The sequence below is a fragment of the Actinia tenebrosa genome, unplaced genomic scaffold (genome assembly GCF_029948245.1).
Source record: "Actinia tenebrosa isolate PJP-AT-01 unplaced genomic scaffold, QUT_ActTen_1.0 PGA_scaffold2__45_contigs__length_23673736, whole genome shotgun sequence".
In the NCBI taxonomy this organism is placed as follows: domain Eukaryota; kingdom Metazoa; phylum Cnidaria; class Anthozoa; order Actiniaria; family Actiniidae; genus Actinia; species Actinia tenebrosa.
In genome coordinates this window covers 4,666,754-4,680,536 of record NW_028292579.1, presented here as the reverse complement: position 1 = coordinate 4,680,536, position 13,783 = coordinate 4,666,754, and the positions used below count along the sequence as shown (strand labels likewise).

The following is a 13,783-nucleotide window of genomic DNA, read 5'->3' as shown; positions in this document are numbered from 1 at the left end:
CATCTTAGTCTGGGATAGGGTTAACGATTTGGTCATTTTTGTCTGGCGAATAGGCTGCGCTTTCTGCCGACACAAAAACAATATAAATGTTAGTAAATATTAATTGCAATCGAGTGTAAAACCGTATTTTCCGTCTTTTAGTCTGGGATAGGGTGTACAATTCTTAGTTTTAGTCTGGGGTAGGGTATGTAAAATCAAAATTTAAGGTCTGGGATAGGGTCAGGGTTTTGAGGTCGTGGCGGCACACCCATACCCAAGTTGGGGTGGTAGTACCCCCCCTTCCCCGGGCTCATTTTAGTGTGGACAGGCTAGTTTTCGGTGACGAAAAGGGAGCATTTTACAAAGTAACGTATGATATAGATCATAAAATAGACAACAAAAAGGAAAAAAAGCCTGACTGCAAAACATGCTTGGAATGTTTTATTTAACTTTTCTCATCGTCCCATATTCTTTAATTTTAGATTACAGCTAACTCATACTGATATATCAGTTTCTTTTTGAACAAGTAAATTGATTATTTTAAATTTACTTTACTTAAGTTTATTAGTTTGATTTTTGCTTAATTTACCAGTTCATCAGTTAGTAACATCTCATTGTTTTCAATCTTGCAACTACTGTTTGCGACAAGTAGGCTCATCTTTGGGACCGGTTGAGCTAGCCACGACTAGAAGAAAATTAGTGTAAAGTTAAAAATTGGTATGTGGAAAGAGGTGCTAATTTTACGATACATGAAATCATATTAGTTAATCCAAATAATAAATTACGTAGCGTAATTTATACGCAAAATATAGGGACGTATCCGGTCTTTTTCATCTTTCACTTGGAACTATTCAATCATGGTCTTATGAGAAAATTCGAAACGCCAATGACATTCATTCAGCCACATTTGAAAACTGTAAAACCTCGCTAAGCAGTTTTTGTTTTTGTTTTTTCGAAAAGAAAAATATAATGAATATTCAGCATACCATGTCTTTCTTTTCAACCTGCAGCAGTAGAAGATAGCATCATTGAGAGCAGTGTCGTCTCCGCGGCGTCCCTGAAAACCTTCCACTTGGGTTTTGATGCCACAGATGTAAGAATTCTTGGGACAATGCACAGGACTGCTCCAATGTCCCCAGGGCATCCCATGACCGGTCAGAGTATGGATTGCGTGGTGGCGGTAAATTGATTGGCATAAAAATTGAAAGTTATTCACTAAAAAAATGGGAAAAAAAGATTTACAATTACTTTGGCAAATAGTGAGAGACAAATCACAAAACAGGTAACACAATCAGGAACTAGTCTTGTTCTTATATATTGGAGGTTATTTCCTTGATATTTTCAACCAAACTCATACTTATATATCTTATATATGTTCCCACAGAGTTTAGCTAGTATAACATACCCGCCGTGTCGTCCCCCCTTCTTCCTTGATGCGGCTCAGATTTCATAGACACTCCCATAAGGAAATTGTTCCACGAACAATATTTAGAGTTTTCCCAGTTTCCCCAAACCATGACAGAAGATGTGATGTCACCACCAAACTTGTGACAAGCAGACCTCGGAAAAAGGAATAACCAAGTTATTATTCAAAGTGCCTATCACCCTTATGACAATATTGTCAGTATTGATTCTACATGGGGTAAGATGTTGAATAACCCGAAAAAAATTCATAGTTTGAGTGCGGCTTCTTGAAGTTATGAAAGTTTTTCCATGTCATATGCTAATGCTGCGACGTATGAGGAGACATTTATTAACTATGTTTATGTGTTGTTCTTCGTAATTCGAATCACCGGCTTCTATGTGAAAACTAGCTTGCAGTGATTTCAATTTATCTGTGCCAGTAAGGTTTTGTATATTAAATGATTATTCATACGTCACAGCCGCATTAGTATATATGGCATGGAAAAACCTTTATAACTTCAAGAAGCCGCACTCAAACTATAAATTTTTTTAGTGTTATTCAACATCTTACCCAATGTAGAATCAATACTGAGAATATCGTCAGAAGGGTGATAGGCACTTTAAGAACCTTAATAACGAGTTAAAATATTGCTATGGATTCTAAAGTTTCAATTTCTTGAATCAATTACTTAAACCAAGCAGTTGTGTCAAAATTAAATCCCAGAAATGGAAAGCACATATAATGTATAACATGGGAGAAATTGTGATATAGATATTAAATCGAAACTACGATACGATATAGAATAAAAACTTTTCAAGATACAAGACTTTAACTTTAAAACACCATATATTTGATTGGACATCACTTTGTCTATTTTCTTAACTGCTTATAGTCGGAAAAAAGTAAATGCTGTAAATACCCGAGTAGTGTAATGCCGTTAACCAAAACAATGGGGTTATTGCTTATTTCTGAGGTTAAAATCAACTTTTTGCGCCGTTTGCTTCCACCATGTCCATTTTGACTGTAACTTAACCCCCCTAAATTACCTGCAGTGAAGCCTGATCCCATTAACCGCTGTGTCGTCTCCGCCTCCTTGGTTTCCCTCTACTTTGAGCTGAAAACCGTAAGCGTAATGTCCAAATGGACACCAGTCAGCGCGACCCCAAGAGCCCCATCCTGTGTTGGCATGAGGGGAGATAGAAGTGACGTAATCACTTCTGAGTCCTGTCACACAAGTGATCACCAAGAAAAACAGAAGTGCGAAGGGGAAAAACATCACGAAAAGTACGATAGGGCTGCAGACAGTAAAAAAAGAACATAAATCATCATGCTTGTGCTAAATATAATAGTTTATGTGTTTGGTTCAGTCATTATCGATACCCTGAAGCAAAGCTGATCAAAGTGATTGAACCCTGGAACATCCTCTTGGAAAGTCAGGGCAAGGTTTAACTCACAGATCGAACCCTGAAACAACCTCTGGGCTTATCAAGATCAGGACATGTCTAACTCACAGATCGAATTGGAACTTCACCTTAGTGACTTAGGTTTTGTGGAGGAAGGAATATTAGAACTCGGAGAAAAACTTTAGAATCAATGGAGAGACCTACCCTATTTCGATGCCCTGTCTATCAGAGTAATAAACCTGAGACGCTATAGATAAGAGGCGCGTGCCATCCTTAATCATGGTTGACTCCCAGTCATTTTCTAACATTACCAGTGACAACCAAATAATGTTTTCCGATTTAGCGGAATTCCGGCTGAATTGGAATTTATTGTTCGAGTTAAATGAATGAGAGCAAAACCATAGCTAAAAATAATTCTGATTCCAATTAGAGGGGTTAGAATGTACTGGAATAACTGTAATTTACACAAATTAGTGTTAATAATATTTCTCGAGTTTGATCGCATAAAAAAATTACTCTTAGGGAACTTCTTTTTTTTTTTTTTTTTTTTTTTTTCTTTTTTTTTCATCGCGTTCGCCTGGTCTAAAGGCCGGTTTAGACCGTACGATTTTCGACTACAACTATCGTATACAACACGCTCGCGCCATCCTACAACTCGAGTCGTAGCGTGTAAACCAAGCCTTTAACTCGCCTACGACAGACGCGAGCGTGTTGTATACGATAGTTGTTGGCGAAAATCGTACCGTCTAAACCGGCCTTAAAGAATGTTATGAGAGAGAAAATTAATGTTTTTACAGACTAAGCTAGACATCAGTTTTCTAATTACTATTTCTTATCATGTGAAAACAAGATAAAGAACGATCAATTAGTTATTGAAAATATCGATATAAGATTTCAGTAAGGCTACCATCACGCAAGTTTAGATGATGGTATGCTTTGAATTTACAAGTAAACCACTTAGCTCCTCCCATTAGCATGTACACCTCTGGTTACACCCTTAACACTCTTTACCCCTTTGCTTAGTTATTTTAGCACTATTCTGTTAAATCTTATGATATAAATATCCCTCGTAGACCTTTCTATACATTTACCATATACTCATATAATATCTTTAGTTTAAGCTATGTTTAGTTCTATGAATTTCACTCGTATTACTCTTAAATAAGATATCACACTTAGGAATTTACTATTTCCATTAGCCAATCAAGACACAGCGATAATATCATATTGATTGTAGAATGACACCTGTCATGAAGTTATTATAAATAGAGCTCATGTAATTAGTTTAAGTCAGATAGAGAAGAACAGAAGAAGAGAAAGTGGAATAAAGATCCCGTAGCTCGTACCGAGAGCGGTCCATCCCATAACAGAACCCTAGGGATTACGAACGGGGGTTATTTATATTGAAGGATTAGCATATAAACTGCAAAAGTAAGCATACTAAAACTCAAAAAGTTCAGTTTTTAATTGTAATTCTGTGTACTTGTGTACTGGAGTTTTCTTTGGCTGCGGACTAGAGTCTAACGACTTGAAGTTTGAGTTTGTGAAGACTAATTCGAAGACGTAGACCGGTGTCGAGATGGTGCGAACTATTGTATATTTTAAGATTTCCAGGTCATCTGAATGACTCGCACACCTATGGATTGATTCCACAGTTGGGCATAGGACAATTTTCATTGCCAAGAGGAGCGAGATTTGCTGCTGATGGAGGATATCCCGCTACTGTACCGTTGATAAAGCCCCTGCGTAGGACGGTTGTGTGTAACCAACGGCAACGAAACGCTAATAGGATTTTACGGTCTATTAGGGTAAAGATCGAACATGCAATTGGGTTTTTAAAAATTTGTCGAAGCACATCTACAACATTTCGACACAAAAGGCCACTTCTTCCGTTTGTCGTGGCTACATGTGGATCTCTATCGAACCGTAGAAAGCTGGTTGTCCGAAACGTTGTGCCATAAGTTGGAAAACAATAATTAAATAAATGCAATTAAAAAATGTTGTATATCTTTATGATTGTCAGTCAGAAATAATGTTTTTAGAATTTCTCCTTGTCAATGAGTTTTTTGAGACGATAACTGTACCTTTTTTCGTCCACTAGAAATTGAAATTCCTGCAGTCAATAGCGCAGAGCAAACGTGACGTCATAAAAACGGAGACAAAGGCGAAATTCGGACAAACAAACTCACAAGTTTACTTTCAGCAGATAATTTTCACAGCCGATTGCAGTTGATCTTAGTTTACATGGGTTATTATTGTAACTTTAAGTAAAAATAATGAAATCGGTTCGTATAACGCGCTATTATAATATATATTGAACAATGGATTTTGAAACTTTTCAGAAAAATCGATCGAATAAAGATCAAGCTATTTTGAATGAACGTACGAGAAATAGGTATATTTGATATATATGATATAGCTGACCAAACAAGTAAATAAAATCAAAATTTAGCGGCCTAATCTTTGAGTACAAAGCAGGTTATTCGATATGTATGAAAGAATCAAAATGAACTGTCAGTATTAAGCAAAATACCTTTTTCTATATTTTCAATTTCAAACAGTGCTAATACATCTTTCGACAAGAAAAATAAAGGACTTGCGGGAAAAGAAAGGCGTTGCGCAAAAAGAGTAGATAAACTTTAAATAACGAATGCTTTCGTTGTATCGCTTCACCTTAGTTTAGTTGTTGAACTTCAGCTGACTTGATCTCCATAGATGCGTGGTTCAAATCCTGGACAAGCCATGTAATGTATTATTGTGTTCTTTTTTCATTCAAATACTACTTTAATTGACTTTATATCATATCAAACTTACATAAAATGATAATCAATTCTTATCTATCAGAATTCGGAATTTTAGTTGAAAATTCCGCTAAATCGGAAAACCCTAATAGATATGAAAAAAATGTCTTTTTGGCGGTTCGATTCATAAGTAATAAAACTGAGACGTGATATCAGTTGTCAGGTAGTTTTAGAGGATTAGAACTTTAAATCTATCTAAAATCTCCCTCAAAATTTTTTTTTCAACTGCAGTTCTTTGATAGCCTCTGCAACGGAGACTAGTCCTTTGATTGTTGGTCGTTGAAATGCTAGTCGGCGAACGAGACATCAAACTTCGCGGGTCACACTTCAACGATAATGGTTATAATTTGTGGAACACTTAAACCCTTCTCCTAATTACATGATTAGGAGTGTATCAAGTATAATGGGTTTAGTTTTAAGAAGAGTAAGTAAAAAATATAAATGATTTAGCTACTAGCTAGGGTAAAGGAGTGAACCGTTATGGACGTACCTTATGCGTTCCTGTCGTATGCTGAACTTCTGAACTGAATTTCTTTTCGTTTCTGCTGGAAAACAAAAACTAGTCTCTTTATTTGCTTTCGTAGCCTCTATATTGTTTTTGATTTCTTCTACTCTTACAAGAAAATACATGAAAAAATTGAGGGAAAATAAGCAATTAAAATTACATTAATATTATGGCTTAATTATTTAGTGTTATTGCCTCCCTCCCACACATTCGGTTAATTAACACACTGAATGCTTCCCTTTTCCCCATTTACCAAACCCTTCATTCTCAGTTTTGTTTAGAGTAGCTACGCACCCTATAGCCATCTAATTTTTAGTGGATTCCAATTCCCTTCCCTTGATCTTCACAAACAAATGAAATGGAAATAAAAAGGCTGATTGAGAAAACTACCCAGCAAACACATTAATTTTAGTTAGCGGAATCTGTTCAATTGAGGTTGTTGACTTATTATAACATGTTATGAAAAATAACCCCTTCTGGATGTCTCACTGAAATATCGGTGGATAAATGTCCTAGAATTGGAAGAAAAATCATGGTCATCAATAAATATCACATCCTCCGTAACTTTGCTTCTCGGTCCACTGACTGTTCTAATAATAATAATAATAATAATAATAATCTTTATTGAGATAATATGATCATGATTTTCAAAAAGGACCTCATTAAAATAATAATATATAATAAACGGAAAAACCTAAAATTATAACTAATATAGAGAATCTAAAATATTAAAACTATAAAAGAAAAAAAAAAAGTTATTAAAATCCAAGCTATTAAAGAAACAATGAGACTGACAGACAACAAACCGTGTCTATTATCTGACTATTTCATTGTTTCTTCAATATGTAAACCACTACTTAATAATATATAGCTAAAATATAATAAACTTAATGTATCTAAAATTCATTGAATAATATATGAGAAAACTCTTTTCTTAAAAATATTAATACTTTCTGAATTCCTAATGTTCTTGTTTAATGAATTAAAGTCTTTGACCGCTTGATAATCTGACTTTTTTCTTTTTTTCTTTTTTCGTACATTTTATAATCTTTAGTTAGGAAGCCAACTTAAAGGGGCACTTGGATGAAAACGCCAAGATCTTTGAAAGTCCGAATAATTTAAGTATTTGAGGATAATATGGCTCAATTACTATTATAAAAATTAGATTAGTGAAAATTTTAGCCTGGGAGCCACTCGCTGTTGAGATATTTTGGGTTAAAAGTGAAAAGAACAATAGGGTTGAATAAATGACGTCATTTACTCACAATTTAGATGCTAAATAAAATTGATAATTTTTTCCCGCCACTTTTGACTGTGAAGGAAACATGTTGGTTGGCTACTATCTGGGCCATATAGATAAGTTTAAACTAGTTTCAAGTCATTTGCAATTATTATTGATTTTCATCCAAGTACCCCTTTAAGTGAAAGGTGATTAACGATATTTTAGTGAGCCAGAAAGGGTTTATTTACTAAATATACTAATGTTTCCTCATTCTGGTGTATATTTATCGGCTTTAGTCACGACTTTTTTGTTATTTAATTTTTTTTGTCTCCTGTGGTTGCCCTCCGAAAGAATACAAAGAAAAATGAATAAATTTTTTTTCAAGGAAAAACAATAATATTTTTGTTCTTTTATTTCACTCCAAAAATAATCAAACATTAACAATTAAGTGGTTATAGGAATCAACGCTGAAATAATAATAAACAGAAAATAAGACACAATGAATCGTGTAAATGACTAGCAAATAGAGGGATCGAAGTCAATACAGCTTGATCAATCCTTTTCCTCTTAAATACAGAGGTTTAGAATAAAACACATAATACTTGTAGGAGCGTATACTACCCTGATTGTTGTCCTGATTGTTTGAATTTGTCAACACCAAAGTTTAGGTTATTGGATAAATCAAGAATCCCGTTTATTTTTCTTCACTTAAATTTACTTCATTATCAGAACTTACGTTACATTCAGTTAAGAAAAGAAACAGCTAGATTCTTATCACTACGCCAAAGCAAGTTTTACGAAAACTACGATCATACGAAAACTCGTCGATTTTTTCATATATTTTTTTCAGGACTACAGCAGATCACTGCATCACACTTTCCCCGAGTTTCATGTTCATTGAAAATTTTTAAGACTGCCTAAAAGCGATGTTGTGTTAAAACTAAACTGGAGACGAAATCCAAGAGCAACGGATTATCCAAAACTTATTGACATCGCTTCAATATTTACTTAACTTTACGTTTATTTTAGGCAGCCTTAGAAGTTATCGGTGAGCATGAAATTCAAGGAAAGGTATTCCTGAAAAAATCCACGAAAGAAATCGACGTCATGATCGTAGTTTTCATGAAACTGTCTGTAAAACCGCGAGTGCTTAAGCAACCGACCAAACGAACAAACGAACTGATGCCTTGCAGTCGTCGTGATTCATTTATGCGTCGCATGTTCAGGCGGGTGTTTGTTCTGATGACCTTCACTGTAGGTGTTTAAATTTTGTGCGTGGTTAATGGCGCCCAGGCTTATTTTTGGGCTTCACCGGGACGGATCCAGGCAAATGAGTGCGGTAGCCCCTCCCTCTTTTAGCCATATATAGTTTTATTTGATCAAAGTAATCAAGAGATTTACAGTAAAATGAGCTTTACTTACAAGTCAAGCAAAAATTCGGTCAAGCCCACCCTTATATTTTTGGCAGGCGATGATCCACCACTAATTCAACCACATGGCTCAAAATCTCTTGAGATATAATAAGCAATGACTTTGTCATGCTACTGTCAACCAACATGTTGCGGGCTATGACGTTACATGTACCCCAAGAATACTATACGAAGATGATGTGCGCACTGTTTACATATATCACAGCACAGTGAATGTACGGTTTATCATCCTCAGTTTGTATGTGTTTTGGTATCTTTTCGCGGGCTTTTTTTAAAATGATAAATGCTAGCTCTTAAATCAAATGCGCCAACTTCACATGACGTCGAGGTTTTGGAATAGAAGGGAAGGAAGGAATGGGATGAGCTGAAATATGTATGCTGTTTTATTACATATAGTGCAAAGCCTTAATTATATTTTATATAAATACTTGGCTATATTATTGGATAAAATTGCTTGATTGGCAAATGAAAAAAACGTGAAAAGCAAATTTGTTTCCTAATGGATGAGAGCTCTTCATTGATAGTGGAAATAATGTCAACCAATGAAAACAGAAGCAGTTTTGGATGTAAGATCCAATTGGACAAGACTTTCTGAATGAAAGTTCAAAACGCGCGAAAATTAGACTTATCCTATTGGTTAAAAAAATATGGACGAGAGCATCATCACGTGTGGTTACCAAACAGCCAATTAGATTGCAGATTTTCTGAACGTAGTCTAATCTTATTGGTTGGTATTGTTTGATTGACACTTGGTTCACGTGCGAATGCATTCTCAGCTCTCTGATGTGTAGCGTTTGACTTTATAATCAAGTTGACGTGAAGTAAGTCAGGTATGTACTGCTCTATTCCTTCAAAATTTGCTTCAAAAACCCAATTTTTTCGTTATTTTGTTCTTTTGGCAAACCGAATTTGTAGTTTTATATCAAACCTTCCTAGTTACAAGGGAAAAAACATAGTTTATCGCTTTAAAACAATTTGTTTTACTTCCCAAAAGTCAAGAGCTGAATGACTGGATGTCACCTTTTACACGAATTATTTGGAACTTTGCTTTACTTTTAACAAAAAACTTGCTAAAGGTGAACGATTCATGTCGTTTTTTTAAAGTTTCCAACAAGAATTCTCATACTTTTTGCTTGTAGAAGAAAATTTTCATTCACGATGTCGAATGAAGTGCAAAGCAACCACGAACCAAAAGACTACAAACTCTCTTGCTTTGTACAATTTTCTTCAATTGTGTATACTCTATTGTACTCTTAATTAGATATTATGACTTTTGAAATTTGTTTTTATACGTTTTTTGATTATTTTTTGGTTCGAAATTGTCTCAATTTAAGTTTTCGCGCACTTTTCATGTCGCCAACTTGACAACTTGAATTCTTGAAAACTTTTTTCAAAAAACTTGCTAAAGGTAAACGATTGCTGTAGATTTTCGAGGTTTTCAACACGAATTCTGATAATGTTTGCTTGTAGAAGAAAATTTTCACTCACGACGTTGAATAAAGTGCAAAGTGACCATGAGCCAAAAGACTAAGAATTCTTTGCTTTGTACAATGTTATTCAAGTGTGTATATTCTTTTGTACTTTTAATTATATACTGTGATTGTTGAAGTTTGAATTTTCTATTTATTTTATCTTATTTCATTTTATTTTATCTTATTTTACTTTATCTTATTTTATTTATTTATTTATTTATTTATTTATTTATTTATTTATTTATTTATTTATTTATTTATTTATTTATTTATTTATTGTCTAAAACTGTTTCAATTTACTTTTCGCGCGCTTTTCACGTCGCCAGATTTGACTGGACAACTTAAAATCTTGGAAAACGTTTAACAAAAAACTAGCTAAAGTGGATTATATTGAATTTTTGACTAAAAAGTTGTTCTTTTAACAGTAAAAAGGCCTTGGGATCTCATAATTATCAACTTATTGTAATTGCTAATCAAAGATTATTATTTTTTATCAAATTTAGAACATTTTCATTTTGGCGCAGTTTTCCTCTGTTGGTTGACCAAAGTTATTAAAACTTTCTAATGCTGTGGGTTGTCATTATTTGTAATGCTTATATATATCTTTCTATCAAATACTGATATATTTTATCGATTTTTCAGATTATTAATCATTATTGGAAGTGGTTATATAGAGTACCTAGAAGCAAGAAGAAGACTACTGTGTATCGTAAGACTGTGTTGATGGTGGAAGATCTTGAACAAGTTCAATGAAAATTAAATTGCTTTATGGTTTGGCTGGTTGGAACTTATTCGTGATCTTCCTATTGTTGCATTGCAGTTAGATGGAAAGAGGTGGGCAGAGGCAGTTCCTAAATCAAAAAGGAACTTAATCAAAAAAATGAACTCATTAGGTTAGGTCTTTGACTTGCAGACATCTGTGAAAAATATTCCGCTATCATTGACAAAGAAATTGGCTCGTATGTTGCAAGTCAAAAATTTCTGCAATGCTTTTTTTGTCGATATAGAAATATTTTTAGGCTAGCAGTAAGAGGGATCCAGATGCAAGGCTGGACCCAGGGATTATTTGTTTGACAAGAAGCTACCACTGTCTTAAAACTAGGAGGGGTATGGCGGATTATTAGTGTTTTTGACTGGTCATCTCGACCAGGGTCAATTGGCCAATACTAGGCTAGTTTTTCAAATGAACTTTAGTCACCAAGCTGGCAACGCTGCACGTCGATGAAGACATAGGATCTACACATATAAGGTGTAAACTTTAGTCAACTGGAGTTCAGGCTTACTTGAGTAACGCTGGCTAGTACAGATCACTCACTCCCCTCACACAGCGCCCAAGGTTAGGTGCCTTCTATTCTTAGCTTAGACTGGCCAGTTGCGTGCTCTCGTAAGACTAGGTACAGTCAGGATCACCCACCGGAGTAATGACCTCACTCCTTCCCCGGTTGATGGTTGCAATTGAAAATACTGACTTGCTGCTCCAGTGTAGTTTTGCTTTTCAGTCGTGGCTCAAGTCTACCAAGAACAGCCAAACTCGGCTGCCTCTAAAAGAAGACGAGTCTGCGATAGTTTTCTGTTTTATCATGCACCGGGCATGTCAGTGGTAGCTTCTTTAGGATAGAGTTTTGTATAATATAAAACTAGAGATGTTTATGATTGATGTTTATGCATGTTTGTGTGTATATTTCTTGTTTCTTTCGCAGGTTGTATTGTAGATATTTTATTATTTTAATGCTCTTGTTCGATGGAAATTTGATCGATTCTTTCTTTTTTGCATTGATAGAAACTTTAGGCATTGTAGGTTTTAGTAGAGTTTTTCGTAGGGGTTTTTGATCATTATTTCACTTGAAATACGGTATGGTACATCATTCTACACTCGATCATTTCGATCTTCGAACTTTTTTCGACGACAAGTTTAACTCGTCTTGTAAAACAGTTTTCTCTCAGGTTTTTGTTCTATCACGTAATATTTGAAAATAATAGATCGAGAGTGTGGGTAATAGATATTCCAGCTCTCTCTGAAGTATTCGTTACTTCCTTGAGAATCCTGGAATATCCCCTCTTTTCTAAGTTTAATCTCATTCGGTAGCATGATGTAATAATAGATTCGAGGTGCATGGGTCTTGGATATTCCAGCTCTCTCTGAAGTATTCGTTACTTCCTTGAGAATCCTGGAATATCCCCTCTTTTCTTAGCCTCCTTCGCAGCCGTTCTTAGGGTCGTCACGCAACGTTTCCCTCCCCACAGGAGGGAAACGTTGCGTGACGACCCTAAGAACGGCTGCGAAGGAGGCTACTCTTTTCTTAGTTTAATCTCATTCGGCAGCATGATGTAATAATAGATTCGAGGGTGTGGGTCTTGGATATTCCAGCTCTCTCTGAAGTATTCATTACTTCCTTGAGAATCCTGGAATATCCCCTCTTTTCTTAGTTTAATCTCATTCGGCAGCATGATGTAATAATAGATTGGAGGGCGTGGGTCTTGGATATTCCAGCTCTCTCTGAAGTATTCATTACTTCCTTGAGAATCCTGGAATATCCCCTCTTTTCTTAGTTTAATCTCATTCGGTAGCATGATGTAATAATAGATTGGAGGGTGTGGGTCTTGGATATTCCAGCTCTCTCTGAAGTATTCATTACTTCCTTGAGAATCCTGGAATATCCCCTCTTTTCTTAGTTTAATCTCATTCGATAGCATGATGTAGTACTAGATTCGAGGGTGTGGGTCTTGGATATTCCAGCTCTCTCTGAAGTGTTAGGTACTTCCTTGAGAATCCTGGAATATCCCCTCTTTTCTTAGTTTAATTTCATTCGGTAGCATGATGTAATAATATATTGGAGGGTTTGGGTTATGGATATTCCAGCTCTCTCTGAAGTTATCAGCATACTCCCTTTAGAATCCTGGAATATTCCCTCCTTTTTATATACACTCACTCACGACTATCATACATTTTCTTTCGACAATTTTCGACTTCGGATATTCCTTTCTTCACTGAAGTATTTCTACCTCATTGCAGATTCAGGAACATCCATCTCTTGTTTACTAGCTATTAAATAACGTTAAAATTCACAAGTATAAAGCTTTCTTTATGCTTTAAATTTTGTATCTTGACTTAATACTTTTTCTAAACGTGCCGTGTTTAGAAAGAAAGAAAAAGTTTTCAGACAATTACGACTCAAAAGTATAAAACTGTATTTATGCTTTTGTTTCTTAAATTTGTTTGAAGAAAAGTTCAAATTTGAAATACTAACATCCTTTTCTTTTCTCTTTTCTCGTTTCAGATGAAAAACTGAGGTCAAACTTCATGACCTCGCAAACATTTGACAATATAGATTTTGAATTGTTATATTATTTTAACCTGGTACTAACATTTATTTCTCTTTTTGGTTTGTTTCAGACGAGGACGATAAATTGTGTGTTCATATTGAAATAAAATGCCGAGCATTCAATGTACCAATATATATTTTCTTTTCTTCTTTCATATCGATCACTGTTAATGTAATTTCTTTGATTTAATAATATAAAAAATCCACACGCGCTTTCAGTTTCAAATATGTACCACCTTTAAC

The 13,783-nt window shown here is 34.9% G+C and overlaps 1 protein-coding gene across 1 annotated transcript; it reads right to left on the bottom strand.

Annotated features, from left to right (window-relative positions):
• Nucleotides 1-405: 405 nt before the first annotated feature.
• Nucleotides 406-12,911, bottom strand: LOC116289552 (uncharacterized). Its single transcript, XM_089034003.1, has 6 exons — nucleotides 12,511-12,911; nucleotides 6,079-6,201; nucleotides 2,431-2,679; nucleotides 1,385-1,539; nucleotides 966-1,194; nucleotides 406-664 (listed from the first exon to the last, which is right to left on the bottom strand). Exons 1-6 carry the CDS (start codon nucleotides 12,909-12,911, stop codon nucleotides 655-657), a joined length of 1,167 nt encoding a protein of 388 aa, XP_088890129.1. The 3' UTR covers nucleotides 406-654.
• Between the last annotated feature and the right edge of the window lie 872 nt (nucleotides 12,912-13,783).